Source organism: Trichechus manatus, unplaced genomic scaffold, assembly GCF_000243295.1.
Source record: "Trichechus manatus latirostris isolate Lorelei unplaced genomic scaffold, TriManLat1.0 scaffold00009, whole genome shotgun sequence".
NCBI classification, from domain to species: Eukaryota; Metazoa; Chordata; class Mammalia; order Sirenia; family Trichechidae; genus Trichechus; species Trichechus manatus.
Genome location: NW_004443945.1, coordinates 19,154,098 through 19,172,899, shown reverse-complemented (window position 1 = coordinate 19,172,899; position 18,802 = coordinate 19,154,098). Strand labels below are relative to the sequence as shown.

Here is an 18,802-nt window from a genome sequence, read left to right as displayed (position 1 = left end):
TTTCTAGTTGTGAATTTATTTTGGCATTTTGTTCCTGCATTATTTTCCTGAGTTCTTCCAATTTTTTGTCTGTATTTTCAATGAATTTGTCTAATTTTTCGTCATGTTTTTCTGCTTTTTGCTTCAACTCTTGGATAATTCTGAGTATTAGAGATTTGAATTCCTTATCAGGTAGTTCTAGTGCATTGTCTTCCAGTGGAGAGTCATTTGATGTTTTTTTTTGGACGCCTGCTGGAACCATCCTGTCCTGTTTTTGTAAATGTTTTGATATTGTCTGCTGTTTTTCGGGCATTCAGTAGTTATTTTTTCGTTTATTGTTTGTAGATTTGCTTGTTTCGTCCCCCCCTTTTATTTTTTTTTTTATTTGACTATGTCTGTGCAGGTGGACTGTGTGTTCTTTGTTGTTTGCTCATCTGTGGGCACAATACTTTTTGTCTCCTTCTCCAACTGGCAGGGTCAGTCACTCAGATATGGTACGGCAGGGCAGGTCTAGCTGAAGAGGAGTTACTGAGATGGGTTGTTTGTGGCCCTCACTACAGCCATGAGAGCGGGTCGGTAATCAGTGCAGGGCAGGTTCCAGTAGGCCATGTCTGTGCTGCTTTGTGGTGTGATGTTAAGCGCACGGTGCTGGTAGGCAGGATGTAGTGGAGAGATCGTTATGTGTGGAGCTAAGATGGATATGGGAGAGAGAAGAGAGGAACAGGAGTCAAAAGCATAGAAACAAACAAGAAAGAATGCTAAGGGAGCTTGCCTGGAGTGGAGAGATGAGAGAGTATGAAATGGAGAAAAACAGAAAGGGGAAGAGGAAGAAAAGACAAGAATGAATAAATAAAAATCGGAAAGGTTAAAGAACCACAAGGTTCTCAGGGATCCCACTGGTGCAGGTATGAGGTCTGGGGAAGTCACTCTCAGGTGTTCCAGTACAGCCTGGCGAGAAGGCATACAGGTATACAACGCCAGGTATTCAGGGAACAGAGAGAGCAGGATGATATAGAGAGGACAACCTGAGCAATGAAGAAAGACAAAAAGGGAAAAATAGGGAAAAGAAAACAAAAGAAATTAAAAAAAAAAAAAAGAAAAAAGAAAAAGCATATCCCCCAAAAAAGCAGAAAAAATAAAATAAAAGCAGTGAAAGAAAAAATGTCCTCAGAGCTCCCTCTGCACGTCTGTGGAAGCCGAGGGGGAGTCTCCTTGCCACGCAGCTCCGCCTGGCTAGAGAGGGCTCCCAACTCAAGAAAAGGAAAAGAAAAGAAACAAACAGTTCAAAACAAACGAACGAACAAAAGCCCCGGCATCCCACCAGCTTGGCAGTCGACTCCTGGAAGCAGTCCCACGCTCGAACGGACCTCCACAGCCCCTTAGGAGAAAGCAAAGATGGCGCACGGAGCCAGGTATTTGATCGAAAGGATGGGGAGGTGGTGAGAGGTAAGGAAGAAATCAAGAGAAGCAGGAAAAAAAGCAACACTAGCAGCCAGTAAATGGCACTCAGAGAGCCAGCTAGTGTGGGCTGATGTTTCTTGAAGAAGAGACTGTGTCCGCGGGAAGTAGAGGGGGCCGAGTGTGGGTGAAGAATGGTGGGGTGTGGGAAAGTGTATATCAGAAATTACTGGAGCTCTGCAGCCCCTCAGGAAGAAGCAAAGATGGTGCACGGAGCCAGGTATTTGAGCGAAAGGAGGGGGAGGTGGTGAGAGGTAAGAAAGAAATCAAAAGAAGCAGAAAAAAGCAACACCAGCAGCCAACAAATGGCACTCAGAGAGGCGGCCCGTTTGGGTGTGTGGAATCCAAGTAGCCGGTGTTTCTCAGACAAGATACTGTGGCTGCGGGAAGCAGAGGAGGCCGAGTTGGGGTGAGGAAGGGTGGGGGGTGGGAAAGCATATATTGCAAATTACCGGGTGTTTTGTCTCCTGCTGGACGCTCCCTGAGGCTCCTTTCTCGTACCCCCTTTGCTGGTCTCCGAAAGGAGTCCAAGATGGCGGGTCCGCACTGTGTTAGCTTGTAGGGGACCTCTGCATGAATCTCTTCGCTCTCCGTTCTCTGTCAGTTTTCTCACTCCATTTGGTGCTTGGTTGAGTTGTTTATCTCTTCATTTGATGTTTTAGGGTTTCAGGATTGTTGTATTCTCTGTTCAGCTTAGTTTTTCAGATCTTTGCTCTGGAGGGATGGCATGGTGCTTCTGCCTAGAGCGCCATTTTGCCGGAACTCATGATCGTTATTCTTAAGTTAAAATAATAGACTTTAAATTGTTAAAGCGTGTGGGCTCTGAAAACTAAGTGTATTATATGTATATATAATTTTAATAAAAAAAATTTTAGTAGATATAAATGCATTATTCTTTTGTAACAGATATATGTATTCATATCTTTTTTTAACCATTGCTTAAAGTATTTGTGAGTATAGATATTCATGATAGATTTCAAACTACAAGATAATCAAGTATTTCTTATTTAAATTAAAGAAGAACACAGTAAATATTATGGCTCTTGCTTTTTTCTTTCTTTTTTAGCAGCACATTCATACTCTAGCTTTCCTTTGGGTACCAAAGTCTCCATCATAGCAAAAGTGAGATGATTCATAACGTGAATAGTTAAGAATTTATAAATTTTATACTTATTTATTGTTATAGTGTATGATTTAACTTTTTTATTACCTTCAAATGTTTCATTAAAATCTCAGTTAGCTTCAGTAGTACTATTGAGAAATTCCTCAGTGCTTTACTGAAAATGTATCTAAAATGCAGTCTTTTTTCCTCATACACTGAATACTTCCCAAATTTCTTTTTTTCGGCATTATGTAAGATTAAAAGATGCTTCCAGTCCCCCCGCCCTTATATCATTTTCCCACGTTACTTTTAAATCTTATTTTATCATATTGGCTATATTTTAACATTTAGTTTTTCATATGTTCAGAATATGCTGTTTGTTTAATATTAATATTATGGATCAGTTACATATATTTTTTCTTCCCTGAAATGTTTATACTTTTCTTTCTCTTTGGGCTTTTAGAAGAATCCTCTTCAGCCTATTTTCTTACTGACATTTGCTCTCCTTTGTCTTATTAAACTTTTATTCTTTCGTTAGAACTTAGTAAAGGAACGACAGAAAAGAAATGCCTTGTCTTCTTGGCAGTACTTCTGCTAAGCATAAATTTTATTCTTTTTTTCCCTGTAGCTTTTTCATAGATTCCCTCACAAGTTAGATGAATTTGCAATCTGACTTTTATGTGTTATATAGTGACATCATCTGGTTACAAAGCAAGTTCTGATTTAATACTTGTTTATCCTTCCATTTATATGAAGACAGATATTTTAAAGCAGGAATCATCAAACTATACCTGTGGATCTGCTTCCTGTTTTTGTAAATAAAGTTTTATTGGAAAGCAGCTACTGTCATTTGTTTATGTACTGCCTATTGCTGCTTTCATGCTTTATCCGCAACATTGAGTAGTTGTGACTCAGCAAGCCTAAAATACTTATTTTCTGACCTTTTACAGAAAAAGTACATGATCATTTCTAATAACATTCAATGCAATTAAAATTAAAAGCATATAATAGTGAAAAAATGTCATATTGCTTTTTCTAGATTGGTTATTGTGATAGGAATTTCCGTAATTATTATGATAGGACTTTGCATGTTGGTGATTACCAAAAATTTTAAAAGCCTGAAGACATTTATATTGAATAGTTTACTTGACATTTGCAGTGTGTACAGTGTAGTTATTGCATATATTTATCTTTATGTAGAAGCAGACTATTTATTAAGGTAAAGTTTTCTTTAATGTTAAATTACTGGAATCTTGATTAAGTAATACTGAAATATTGGCACTCTTAAAAACAAGTTAATAATGTTATTAAAAATTAATTACAACATGTGTGTATGTATGTACACATACACACATATGCATTCTCGACCTCACTATAGGTTGATCCCAGAATGAATTTACTGTTGCTGAATAATTATCATCACCATTATCATTCTTAGATATGATTCTTAGATATTGTCATACTCAGAATTGCTCAAGAGATATTGTTGTATTCAGTGTGTTGTCTTTAAGAAGGAGATTGGACTAATATTGGCAGAAATCTTTAGACATGTGTAGTTTACTTAAAAACAAAAAGATTAATACATTGGAAATAATATTGTCTTATTTTTCCATGAATTTCTTCTCTGTCCTTTGGATTATGTTAAAATATGTGATTTATTATATCCTGTTAATAGGTTATTAAGATTCTAAAGTACTAAGAAATTTTCTGTCCAACCAGTTAAATTTGAAGATTTTTGGTATGGTTACATGAATTTTTTTCTGTGAAAATATTAATTCTCTATTTCCATTGTACATAGTTTGGTAATGTGTCCTGAGTTTTCTAGAATAGTACTAATTTTCGAAGTTAATAATCACATCAGATAAATGTTAGACTGCTTATGATTTTTTTCAAAGTAATGCTTGCTGCAAAATAATTCCTGTGGTACTGTAGTAAATAAATAGTAAAAGCTAATTCCCTTTGTTTTATTTTCCGTTTTTCAGGTGCTTCATTTTAGAGACGTATATTACCTACATGTTTCCTCTCTACTGGCTGTCTGCTTTATTTTCTTTTCCCTAATCACCTTCATTTCTTTATGTTTTCCTTCCACAGTTTATAGTCTTTGTTCAAACCTGTTATCCATGTTGGTGACTATTATTTCTATAGTGTCAATTCACCTTCTTACTACTTTTAATTATGTATGTGTTAAACTATTTTTATAATGAAATATTTTGTACCTACAGAAAATTTCGGTAAATAATATGAATGCCTTTGTACTTCTTACATAGGTTTAATAAATCTTAACATTTTGCCATATTTATCTTAGGCCTTTTTTTCCCTAATAAATAAAAGTTTGTTGGTATACTTGATGTGGTCTGTAAAGATCTCAGTATCCGTCTCATTAATTCCTTCCGCAGAGATAATTGCTATTCTGAAATTGATGTATATCATGAGTGGAAGGTTTCACTCCATACCTGGTTTCAAGTGGTGAGCCTGGTAATGGTCCCCTGCCTTACATGGACCATTTTGAGTCCTCTTTATTCCTTGCCTCCTCTGCCAGCTTTTTTACCTTGAGTCTAGCTTGTCTCTTTAGCCTGACTTACTGCTTTGAGCCTGGCTAAAATTTTTTTCTTTTTTACTTATTGCTATCATTTTTTTTCCTTCATAATGTTTCCATTTATCTAGTCTTTCATATTACCAGAAATAGAAATCATTTTCTTTTTATTGGAAATCTAATAGTTTCAAATATCACTTCTATTTGGATGATTCCCACTTACCTAACTCTGATCTCTGTATTGATCTCTACTAGTACATGTTTGAACGAGCCCTGGTGATGCAGTGATTAAGTGCTCAGCTGCTAACCAGAAGGTCTACAGCTTGAACCCACCAGCTGCTCTGTGGGAGAAAAGACCTGGCAGTATGCTCCTCTAAACATATCAAACCTGGGAAACCCTATGGGGCAGTCCTACACTGTCGTATAGGATTGCTTTGAGTTGGAATTGATTCGACAGTACACAACAACAGTACATATTCAGCTGCCTTGTGGACATACAGCTTGGGATAATGTTTCTTCAGTAGGAACACCACATATCTAAAACTGAATTCACTGTTGGCCTTTAAATATTAGATTTTTCTTCAAAACATTCATTTGGTTATGTTCTGGTTAGTTTAGAGAGTAGTGTCATTGTATATGATTCATGGTCAAGCATCTCTTTTTCTACCCTGAAATTTACAAAGCTAGAATGGTGCTCCTTAACATTATTTTGTAGAACTAGAGGAGATTATAAAAGTAAGAGAGTTTTTCACTTTGTTAGAATACTGAGAAGTCCTTGACTGAATTAAAATATAGTAGGACAGAATTTTATTTTGGTTGTACTGTGGTGCCTTGTGTGTTGCTGTGATACGGAGCTATGCCACCAGTATTTTAAATATCAGCAGAGTCACCCATGATGGACAGGTTTCAGCGGCGCTTCCAGACTAAGGTAGACTAGGAAGAAAGACTTGGCTGTCTGCTTCTGAAGGAACTGGCCAGTGAAAAACCTTATGAATAGCAGCAGAACTTGTCTGATACAGTGCTGGAAGATGAGCCCCTCAGGTTGGGAAGGCACTCAAAATACCACTGGGGAGGAGCTTCCTCCTTAAAGTACAGTTGACCTTAATGATGTGAATGGAGTCAAGCTTCTGGGACCTTCATTTCCTGATGTGGCACGACTCAAAATGAGAGGTATTAGCTGTAAACATCCATTAATAATCAGAATGTGGAATGTATCAAGTATGAACCTAGGAAAATTGGAAGTTATCAAAAATGAAATGGAACACATAAAGCTAGATATCCTAGGCATTAGTGAGCTTAAATGGACTGGTATTGGCAGTTTTGAATTGGACAATCACGTGGTCTCCTATGCCGGGAGTGACAAATTGAAGAGGAATGGTGTTGCATTCATTGTTAAAATGAACATTTCAAGATCTGTCCTGAAATACAACGCTGTCAATGATAGGATAATATCTATACGCCTACGAGGCAGACCAGTTAATACAACTATTACTCAAGTTCACACACCAACCTCTAAGGCCAAAGATGAAGAAATTGAAGATTTTTACCAACTTCTGTAGTCTGAAATTGATCAAGCATGCAATCAAGATGCATTGATAATTACTGGTGATTGGAACGTGAAAGTTGGAAACAAAGAAGGATTGGTAATTGAAAAATATGGTCTTGTTAATAGAAATGATGCCAGAGATTGCTGCAAGACCAATGACATCTTCATTGCTGATATCTTTTTTCAGCAACGTAAACGGTGAGTGTACACATGAACCCTGCCATGTGGAATACACAGGAATCAAATTGACTACATCTGTGGAAGGAAACAATGGTAAAGCTCAGTATCAGTCAGAACAAGGCTAGGAGCCGACTGCGGAACAGAACACCAACTGCTCATATGCAAGTTCATGTAGAAGCTGAAGAAAATTAAAGCAAGTCCATGAGAGCCAAAATACGACCTTGAGTTTATCCCATCTGAATTTAGAGACCTCTCAAGAATAGATTTGACACATTGAACACTAATGACTGAAAACCAGATGAGTTGTGGAATAACATCAAGGACATCATACATGAAGAAAGCAAAAGGTCATTAAAAAGACAGGAAAGAAAAAAAAGATCAAAATGCATGTCAGAAAATGAGTTGGAATTGACTCGACAGCACCCAACAACATCAACAACAGGAAGAAAAACCTGGTGATCTACTGTGGAAAATTAGGCAATGAAAAAACCCTATGAATCACAACATAACATTGCTTGACATAGCGCTGGAAGATGAGCCTCGTACGCTGGAAGGCACTCGAAGTACACAGTGGTCGCAACAATGGACTGCAGCGTATCAACAATCTTGAAGAAGGTAAAGGGCCAGGCAACGTTTTGTGCATTATCAGTGGTTGAAGCTGACTCTGTGGCAACTAACAACAACAGTGAAGTCTAAGGTGAAGAGTTTGCAACATGAACCCATGGTCTGACAGTATGAAAGTCTGTGGAAAAGGTTTTAATGGATCTATTTACACACAGTGTAAGCCACATTTTCCCTCTGTTAGGAACTTCTGTAAGGAAATGATATTCTTGCTTGTTTCATAGGAGCAAAGGGCAGTATTTTCAGAAATAGCTATGTGGTCCCCAAGAGAAAACATTCTTTTGCCATGAAATATATTCAGACATTTTGGAAAAATTTTAACCTAAATAAGAAAAATATAACTGTAATGTGTTTGGGATTAAAAATTATCTCAAAATATTTTAGCTTGTACTTTTGAGAGCAGAGTTTCTTTTGTTAATAATTGGAGGCTTTCAGTGAAGTAGAAATGTGTTTTAGTCCAAACGATGGTTAAAAGAAGATGATGAACTCAAAACTAATTATGGAAGTAATTCCAGTTTTGATAGTAAATAATTATTCTTGTTTTATTTTTATTTAATTTAGTTGAGGCAGGATTTGAATGGAAGCCCAATTGTAATTGATACAATTAAAATGTAATTGAAAGAAATTAAGTTAAAATTATCATTTTATGATTATCATATGTATGCAAACATAATATCCTAACCTTAATTAAGAAAGATATGCTTACCCATTTGGTGTGATGTTTGTTTCATAGTACACATTTCTATGAGTAACATGATTAATGATCATTTTTAAAGTGTCCTAAAATTGCATGTTTATTATAAATTTTAAGCAAATAAAGTTATTTAGTTTGTTTTCCTTTTGAATGATAAAAACATGTAGTTTGCAGGGAAGCTTTATTCCCCATATTTTCTTTAATACTATTTGAAAAGTCATATTTAGTCTGTACCCTTTACCCTAACAGTTGCTGCTAATAACTTTTTAAAAATAAGATAAAAATAACTTGTTCTCTCTTTTGCTTTAAAATGTTTGTCATCTAGTGTATGCCAGATTTATTGGACTGCAGTAGTTTTAATGCGTTTTGGCTGGAATGTTTATTATGACATCACTGTAACCTATATACATTATGTGATTTCAAATGGTTTCAGTGTTAAATATTTTCATAATTATGCTAGTTTTGGCAGTTCACTTGGAATTTTTTCACATCTCTTTAATGAACATGTTTTACTTCTGGGCTTTTGAGACAACCACGTTTCAAAAATTAATAGTGTGCTTTTAATGTTAACATTGTGCAGTAGTGTATGACTACAGTCATTTTTAAGGATATTAAAATGTAATTACAGTAAGGTTTTATTCATAGTAGTAGTCTTTTAGTATTTTAAAGACCACAACATTCCTCTAAAATAACCAAAGATGTTATTAAAAAGATTGAATAGTGAAGTTGTTTTGTGGAATGAAACACTGTGAAGTTTTTATTGCATTCACTTAAGATAAGCATCAGTTTATGTGAAAATTTCTTTCATTTTTGTCTTATAGCAAACCTCTTACTTTTTGTTTGTGTTAAAGTTTTTAAACAAATGTTTTTTCCTGATACATCACTAGCTTCTTAAGCCATGCTGTCTTGTAAAAGAGTTATCTTTTATTATTATATACTTCTCAGTGTAGTATTAAATAAGAATTTTTGTTTTCTAAGGAAGTCTTCTTAGTGCTGTTATTTGCTTCGCTACGGCTGCTAACCAACAGGTCGGCAGTTCGAATCCACCAGCTGCTCCTTGGAAACACTATGGAGCAGTTCTACTCTGTCCTGTAAGGTTGCTGTGAGTCAGAATTGACTCAATGGCATCAGGTTTGGGGTTTGTTTGTTTTTTTTTTAAGTACCCTATTTGTTTGGTAAATTTAGTGATTATGCTTTTTGTACCTGCTCTTGAAAGTTTTGCTTCAGATATATAAGATAGAAAAGCTAAATCTATCACCATTGTTGTATTATAAAATAGTTTCATTATTGTTTAAGGAATTGATGATGCACAGTGCACTATCAGTTACCCTTTGAGTTGATACTTCTGATCTCTTACTGCTAACATGCATCTTTCCTTCAATCAAAAATATACTCTTTTATCCTTAAGACAAGGAATAAAAAGATACCAGATGCTTTTACCTCGTATTAGTACCCCATTTCTTTCCTCCTGCTCATGGCCTTCTTTTTTGAAAGAGCAATCTATGCTTATTGATTTAATTTTAACTTCTCATTCGCTCTTTGAGCTACTCATTTACAGTTCCCACCTCTGTCAGTGTTCTGGAACTACTAAATCTCCTTTCTTAAAGGTTACTGGCAGCTTCCTTCTAATTATCAAATCCAGAAAAATATCAACTAGGAGGGTGACTGAGAACATCTCTGCAGTGCTTACCATTACTCCATTTTTATTGAACCGATTTATGCCTTTGGCTTTTGGTGGTGTTCTTCCATCTTAATGTATGCTGTGACCTTATTCAACTAATTATCATCCCTTGTACGTGCTCCGGTTTTGCTTTTTATAGTTTTCCACCTATTTAAGCTGCATTCTTAACCTAAAAAAATTCCTATACTCAGTTTTTAGGGCCTAACCTCTCAGGTTCTTCCAGTCGGAATTATAAACAAACAAAAAGTACTGCTGTCGTAGCACTAATTATTTAAGTATTGGATATATTCTGTAATCCTTGAGGATAGGTATTGTATCTAATTTATCTTTGTTAATCCAGCAATTAGCACTTAAGAGTATTATTTAAATATAATTTCATTATGTAAATGAATCAAGGAAGGAAAAGTAATATTTTACGTTTTATAAATAAGGAAATAAGTTTAAAAAATATGTATAATTTGTTTATGTTTCTATACTATATGTATCATAACCCATTCCAAATCTCATGTCTATCTGAGTAATAATTCATTAAACATTGTTAAATAGGATATAAAAGATTCTAAGAATGATTAAGAATAATCATTATAGACAGTTCAGAAGACAGCATAGAGTCTTAACTCATAGTGAGAATCTTAACATGTAAGCAACAAAGAGGGGAAAATTAAGACCTTTCTGTTTATTTTGTACTCTGATAGAGATGGAAAGTGTTTAAAAGCTTTCATTAAATAGTCTTTTCTCTTGAAAGAGCCTTAAATAAAATTGTTTTTTGATGTCATCAGGTAATTTTTTTGGTATCAGCTAACGAAAGGAAGAATTTGTGATTTTAAACTACTAGTTATTTTTTTTTAAATGCTGTTTGAGAATGCAAATTATGAAAATTGTTTGGTTATGTAGATTTTTAGAGCTAAAAATATAAAATGAGAAGAGTGTATCTAGTTAGTAACTGTAGAACTGCATGTATTCAGCCATAAAGCTGCATATATTCAACAAAATTTTTCCTAATTCTTGAATGATGATTGATGCTTTTCTTTTTTTTTTCTTGAAAACAAAACTAGGATGACCATGAAAGCTGTGGTTCCAATTCTACCAACCGTACTACTGCTGAGAACACAAAATCATCAGTAAAACCTCGAAGGATTCAGCAGACTGCTCCCACAGATCCTGATTTACCACCAGGTAACTTCTAATAGGATTGGTAAAACCAAAATTTCAGTTGTTACTAATCATTGTTTTAGCCTTTTATAGAATATACACTTCTAATCTTTTTTAGTGTCATAGAACTTTTGGGCTATATTCACATGCGCGTTTGCTGCATGGCTTCAGAGCACAGTAGGTCCAGAGCCCTTAGAAACAACTTTCATTCAGATTTTGATCTTCTACAGCAGGTTGTTTCTTGAGTTTCTTTCTTACAGGCTCTTCATGCAAAGATTGGTTTCTGATTTCCCACTCATAGTCTCTTTGTTCCTTTTGCCTAGTGACAGAGAAAAGACAATGGATTTTTCTGAGTTTATGGAAGCTATAAATTCACTAATGGAATCATAAAAAAATTTTTTTTTAATAAGAAGGGACTTTATACATCATGTATCTCATTTCTTGAAATTTTCCTTTACCTGGAACAGTGACTTGTAAATAACTGTTCCTTAATAAGCCTTTAATGAAAGAAAAAAAATGATCATTACTATAGCAGCTCTGTGGCCAAATTCATTGCTGACCTTTTCACTTAGGAGTTGTTTATCAGTCTCTTCTCTTTTGGTTTTGTTTATCAGTCACTCTCTTTTTGTCAGGTGTAGTTGACATTGGAATATGCTTGTTTTCTGGCTTCTGATGTAATATTTGTACTAGGGAGGGGTCATAACAGTTTGAATCTGACCGATTTAAAGCGTACACAGACTAGGATAAACTAGAAAGAAAGGCCTGTTGATCTACTTCTGAAATTTAGGCAGTGAAAATCTTCTGCATCAGCATCACAACAGAACAGTGACTGACTTGCTTGCTTTGGACAAGTCATCAGGAGGGATCAGTCGCTAGAGGAGAAAATCATGTTGGTGAAGTAGGGAAGTAGGCCAACAAGGGCATCGGAGCCCCTTGGGGAAATGGATTGGCACAATAGCTGCAAGATGGACTTGAACATGATGATGATTGTGAGGATGACGCAGGACTGGACAATGTTTCATTCTCTTGTACATAAGGTTGCCACGAGTCGGAGTTGACTCAGTGGCAACCACCACAACTGAAGTGTTAGTCCTTCATGTACCAGCCCAAAGATAGTGTTTCACTAGGAACACGGGCTCCTTTTGTCTTGAGGCTCTGTTGTCCCCTAGGCCAAACTTTGGATTCTAGTGTTTTTAGCCTGTTTCAAGAAGAAAGAGACTGGAGAAGACCCAAACCCAAACCAAACCAGTTGCCATTGAGTTGATTCCAACTCACGGTGACCCCATGTGTGTCAGAGCAGACCTCTGTTCCTTGGGGTGTTCAGTGGCTGATTTTTCGGAAGTGGATCACCAGGTGTTTCTGAGTATCTCTGGGTGGACTTTAACATCCAACCTTTAGGTCAGCAGCTAAGCTCATTAACCGTTTGCACCACCTAGGGACTCTGGAGAAGACTCATCCAGGCTTAATAACCCCAGGCTGGAAGTGATACATAGCCCTTGTCTTCAGATTCCGTTGAGGAAATCTATTTGCTTGGATATTATGTATTGCTAGGAAGTCTCATCTTTCTGACAATTCCACATACTGGAAAGGGGAGCACAAATTATTGATGGATAGCCAGGCATCTCTGCCACACAGGTGTTCTTTCTCATTAGTATACTGATCCATTTTTAAATAGGTTATGCTTCAAACTATTATTCTGTGTTTCATGTTCAAAATATCTGTTGTTTATATTTTATTACAGAAAAGGTGATAATTGAAGAACTTTCATTTTGTTTTAATTAGATTGAATTTTAAAATATTGCATTTGAGGCAGGCTGTTTAATTCTCTAAATCTTTATTGCTGTGTAAATCAGAATATGCTAAACCACTCATTGAAAGCTGTCTTTGCCATCAAAGAATTAACTTTTTAGTATAGGAGACTTTGTAAACTGCCAACCACAATACAAAGCGAAACAAAAGTGGAGCTTTAAGAAAGCACTAATAATATTTTATGGGCGCTAAAAGGAAGCTGCGCTGAAGGCGTTGGTGAAAAACAAGGCTCCAGGAATTGACAGACTCCCAACTGAGATATTTCAGCAAACTGATGCAATGCTGGAAGTACTCACTTAGTGTCCTAGTTACCTAGTGCTGCTATGGCAGAAATACCACAAGTGGATGTTTTTAACAAAGGGAAATTTATTTCTCACAGTCCACTAGGCTAGAAGTCCAAATTCAGGGCATCAGCTCCAGGGGAAGGCTTTCTTTCTCTGTCGGCTCTGAAGGAAGGTCCTTGTCATCAATCTTCCCCTGGACTAGGAGCTTCTCTTTGCAGGAACCTCAGTCTGAAGGATGCGCTCTGCTTCTGGGCTGCTTTTTTAGTGGTATGAGGTCCCCCTGTCTCTCTTCTTGCTTCTCTGTCTTGTATCTCAAAAGAGATTGTCTTTCGACACTATCTAATCTTGTAGATCTCATCAATATAACTGATGCTAATCCATCTCGTTAACAGCATAGTGATAGGATTTACAACACAGGGAAATGATATCAGATGACAGAATGGTAGACAACCATACAATACTGGGAATCATGACTTAGCCAAATTGATAGACATTTATATCTATCTATGTATCTATCTATCTATCTATCTGTCTATCTGTCTATCTGTCTATCTGTCTATCTATCTATCTATCATCTATCTATCTATCTATCTATCTATCTATCTGTCTATCTATCTATCATCTATCTAATCTATCTATCTATCTATCTATCATCTATCTATCTATCTAATCTATCTATCTATCTATCTATCTAATCTATCTAATCTATCTATCTAATCTATCTAATCTATCTGTCTAATCTATCTATCTATAGATATATTTATTTATTGTACTTTAGATGAAGGTTTACAGAACAAATAGTTTCTCATTAAATAGTCAGTACCCATATTGTTTTATGACATTGGTTAACAACCCCATGACATGTCAGCACTCTCCCTTCTCAACCTTGGAGGACCCTTTTTTTTTTTTTGGTGAAAATATACATAGCCAAAGTTACACCATTTCAAAAGTTTCTACATGTACAATTCAGTGACATTGATTACATTCTTCCAGTTGTACTGCTATTCACACTATCCTTTTCCAAATTTTTCCATCACCATTATCTTCAACTCACTGCCCCCTAGGCTTCCCATCAAACCTTTTGAGTTGCTGTTGTCAGTTTGATCTCACACAGAGAATTCTTTGTGGGTCATCACAAATTATGGGTAACATTGCGAAGAGTGGGAATTCCAGAACACTTAATTGCCCTCATGAGGAACCTGTACATAGACCAAGAGGCATTCATTCTAACAGAACAAGGAAATACTGCATGGTTTAAAGTCAGGAAAGATGTGAGTCAGGGTTATATCCTTTCACCATATTTATTCAATCTGTATGCTGAGCAGATAATTTGAGAAGCTGGACTATATGAAGAAGACAGCGGCATCAGGACTGAAGGAAGACTCATTAACAACCTGCAATATGCAGATGACACAACCTTGCTTGCTGAAAGCGAGGAGGACTTGAAGCACTTACTAATGAAGATCAAAGACTACAGCCTTCAGTATGGGTTGCACCTCAACATAAAGAAAACAAAAGTCCTCACAATTGGACCAGTAAACAGCATCATGATAAATGGAGAAAAGATTGATGTTGTCAAGAATTTCATTTTGCGTGGATCCACAGTCAGTGCCCATGGAAGCAGCAGTCAAGAAATCAAAGAACGTATTGCACTGGGCAAGTCTCCTGCAGAAGATCTATTTAAATTGTTAAAAAGCAAAGATGTCACTTTGAGGACTAAGGTGCGCCTGACCCAAGGCATGGTATTTTCAGTCACCTCATGTGCGTGTGAAAGCTGGAGAGTGAATAAGAAAGACTGAAGAATTGATGCCTTTGAATTGTGGTGTTGGTGAAGAATATTGGATATACCATGGACTGCCAGAAGAACGAACAAATCTCTTTTGGTACAAATCTGTCTTGGAGCAGCCAGAATGCTACTTAGAAGTGAAGATGGTGAGACTTTGTCCTCAGGTACTTTGAACATATTATCAGGAAGGACCAGTCCTTGGAGAAGGATATCATGCTTGGTAAAGTAGAGGGTCAGCGAGAAAAAGGAAGACCCTCAATGAGATGGACTGACACAGTGGCTACAACATTGGGCTCAAATATATCAATGATTGTGAGGATGTTACAGGATTGGATAGTGTTTTGTTCTGTTGTACATAGATTCTCTATGAGTCGGAACTGATTTGTAAGCACCCAGCAACAAGAAAAGGAAGCAGTGATTATATCCAGGTGTGTGAGACTTCCAAAGGATATACATAAAACAAAGGGACAGGGAAGGTTGAAATGAAAGGATGGGTAATGACATACCAGACAAATACTAGCCAAAAATAAGTCTGTATTTGTAGTATGAGAATCAGATAAAATAAAATTTAAGGCAAAAAGTATTAATGGATATAATTAATAGAGACACTAAGTTATTAATAAAGGGCACAGTTCTCCAAAAAATATATATTGTGACTTGGTATGCAGCTAGTAGCATAGCCTTGAAATGTGATAGGTCAAGCAGAAAAAAATAAAAGACCCCCCCCAAACTTGAATCTTTTGGTATAAAAAATAAGAAGATTGTTTTAGTAGATATATTTAGAAGTCTGCACCCAGCAGATAAGACAGTGTATATTCTTTTGATGCACACATTGAATATTTTCAGACATTTGCACAGACTAGGTCAGAAAGAAAGTCTTGACAAATTTTAAAAAATCATTATCATATAGACCATTCTCTCTGACCACAATAAAATTAAATTGGAATGTAATTGTTGTCATAGTTTAATTTATATCTACCATTTTAGGATTTGTTTTATCCTTGCAAGCCCTGTTTTACATTGCTGTGTTTCCCCTTTCATGCCTGCTGTTTACTTTTCAGATTCCTGAAATAGCTGCTCATACATTCTCTGTAGGTTTTGTGGCTGCGTTTGTTTTTAAAGACAGGTTAGCATCTGCTTACATTATCTTACCCAGAACAGGAACCTGTTAACATTTTGCAGTAGATCCTTCTAGAGACTCTTTTCTTTCTGTGCACACACACACACGTACACACATACAGAAATATTTTCTTTTACAACCTGCCTTTTTTTAATTTAATGTTTCTTTAGGAACATGTTTCTAGGCCATTAATATTCTTTTACAATATTACTATAATCACTGGTATGTATTCCATTGTATAACTAGTCTATAGTTTATTTAACTAATTCCCTTTTGTTTGATATTTAGGTTATTTGTCATTTTCAGTTTTATAAAATGCTTTTAAAAACTTACTGGTAGGTAAATCTCTGCACCTATGTTTTTATTTCCTTAGGACAAATTCTTACGAATTTATAGAGTGAAAATGTATGAGCAATTTTAAGGTTTTTGGCATGTATGGACAAATTACTCTGTGAAAAGTTTGTACCAGTAATTTCATACAAGCACATTTTTGGTCCATTACTGATTTTTATTATTAAGAAACATTTCTTTGAAACTTTTATAGATGGAAAACGCTAACTCATGTATTTTATTGCTCATTTGGGATTACCGTTTTCTACTATTTTATTTTCTTCTCATCACTTTCCTACTAGTTGTCAAATATGATGGATGCTTTTTAATTCATGTTTTATTGGACCTTTGTACTGCATTGACAGTAAAGACTCCTTATTATTCCCTTAGCCTTTTAAAATAAGTTTTTATTCTGAAACAATTTGAATCTTCCAGAAAAAGGAATAACACTAAAAAGAACTTGTTTTCCCTTTTATTGTTTGAGCATTAATTGTCTATATCATGGTGCATAAAACCTAGATTAGTTTTACACCAAAGAACTGGACTGTGATGTTTTTAGGTAATATCTATATATCTCCTTACCCTACCTTGCCAAGGTATTCTGGGGAGTCTATTTACAGAGGTAGTCTTTCTGTTTAAATTAAATGTCCCTCCTTAAATAAAATATCTGTGCATAACCCTGGTGGCTCAGTGGTTAAGAGCTTGGCTGCTGTTAAGGATTGAATTGTGTCCCTCAAAAATATATGTATCAATTTGGCTAGGCCATGATTCCCAGTAATATGTGATTGTCCAACACTTTGTGATCTTCTTTGTGTTGTAAATCCTATCTCTATGATGTTGATGAGATGGGATTAGCAGCAGTTATGTTAATGAGGCAGGACTAAGTCTACAAGATTGGATTGTGTCTTGAGCCAGTCTCTTTTGAGATATAAAAGAGAGAAGTGAGCAGAGAAACAGGGGGACCTCATATCACCAAGAAAGTAGCACTGGGAACAGAGTGCGTCCTTCGAACCCGAGGTTCCTGCACGGAGAAGCTTCTAGACCAGGGGAGGCTTGAAGACAAGGACCTTCGTCCAGAATTGACAGAGAGAGAAAGCCTTCCCCTGGAGTTGGTGCCCTGAATTCGGACTTCTAGCCTACTAGACTGTGAGAGAATAAACTTCCGTTTGTTAAAGCTATCCATTTGTGGTATTTCTGTTATAGCAGCACTAGATGACTAAGACAGCTGTTAATGACAAATTTGGCTGTTTTCCACCAGCCACCCCTTGGAAATCCTATGGAGCAGTTCTACTGTGTCCTATAGGGTTGCTATGAATTGGAATCGACTTGATAGGAATGGGTTTGACTTTTTCTTTTTATTTTAACCAAGTCATCAACCATGGAATTCCTGATTTTGAGCAACGTGGCTCATTGGTGACCACATCAAGATGAATTGAATATAGATGCTGTCCCTTTGTAACCACAATTATTTGACATAAATCATTTAATTTAAGAAGATTAGAGAAAGAAGATATAATCATTGCCCACTAGGATTTCATACTTCAGCAGGGAAGATAAGTAGATATACACATAGAAATAACAGTAGTAATATAAGCCCAAGAAAGGTGGTAGAGACAAGTCTCCTTAATGTTAATGGGTAGGATAGGAGGGAGGGGGACATAGAAGAAGAGGACATAGGGGAGATGACATTTATACTGGGCTTGAACGAAGGGAGAATAGACCCAGAGTATTCTAAACGAAAGGAAGAACATGAGTGTCTTACTTAGGTAGTGCTGCTATCACACAAATGCAGATAGTCCCCACGTTATGAATAAGATCCATTCCTAAGTGTGTCTTTAAGAATTTGTAGATAAGTCGGAACAGGTGCATACTATTCTTATTTAGCCTTACTTTAGCGCAAGAAAGATTCTTTTATTTTAGTGAATTGGCTTATTCATCTCAATTTGTATGCCAATTTTATGGTGAGAAACTAAGGGCGATATTAACAAGTAGATGAAAAATCCATTGATGGTATTCTGTCGGTTAAAATACATTTATAGTACTATGTTTTTATTACTTGGCATTATTGTTTTCTCCAATGCTATCTTGGAGAGTTTATTCTGTTTTGAAAATAATAAAAACTCAAGAACTTTTAAGGAGTTTTTATGAATTCCATATAGATGACATAATCATCAGAAATAGGAAAACCCATATTGGTCATTCTGACTTGACTTCTTAGAAACAAGATATTTAACCACTGTGTGTTGAATAGCAATAGCATGGAGTAATGTACATTCTAAGACTGAAAATTTTGATTCTTAAAATTTCTTTTGGAAGACTTATTTATAGAATTACTATAGTGTCTATTTTCATAGAAGAGTAGATGTTCCTTTAAATTAATTAACAGTTTGTATGTTAATTTTTTTCTTTGCTTTGCTTTTTTTTTTTTTTAATTGTACTTCAGGTGAAGGCTTACAGAACAAATAGTTTCTCATGAAACAGTAGTACACATATTGTTTTATGACATTGGTTAACAACCCCACAACAT

At 35.8% G+C, this 18,802-nt stretch overlaps 1 protein-coding gene across 12 annotated transcripts in view; it reads left to right on the top strand.

Annotated features, from left to right (window-relative positions):
* Positions 1 to 18,802, top strand: part of VPS13B (vacuolar protein sorting 13 homolog B) — an 866,934-nt gene that overhangs the window by 30,991 nt on the left and 817,141 nt on the right. For all 12 annotated transcript variants that reach the window (XR_002823075.1, XR_002823074.1, XR_002823076.1 and 9 more), the window contains exon 4: positions 10,850 to 10,970. Coding sequence is in view for 9 of the 12 variants with exons in the window: in XM_023726045.1 (XP_023581813.1) it covers positions 10,850 to 10,970 (121 nt within the window). In the remaining 3 variants the exon portion in view is untranslated. The remainder of the gene's footprint in view (positions 1 to 10,849; positions 10,971 to 18,802) is intronic.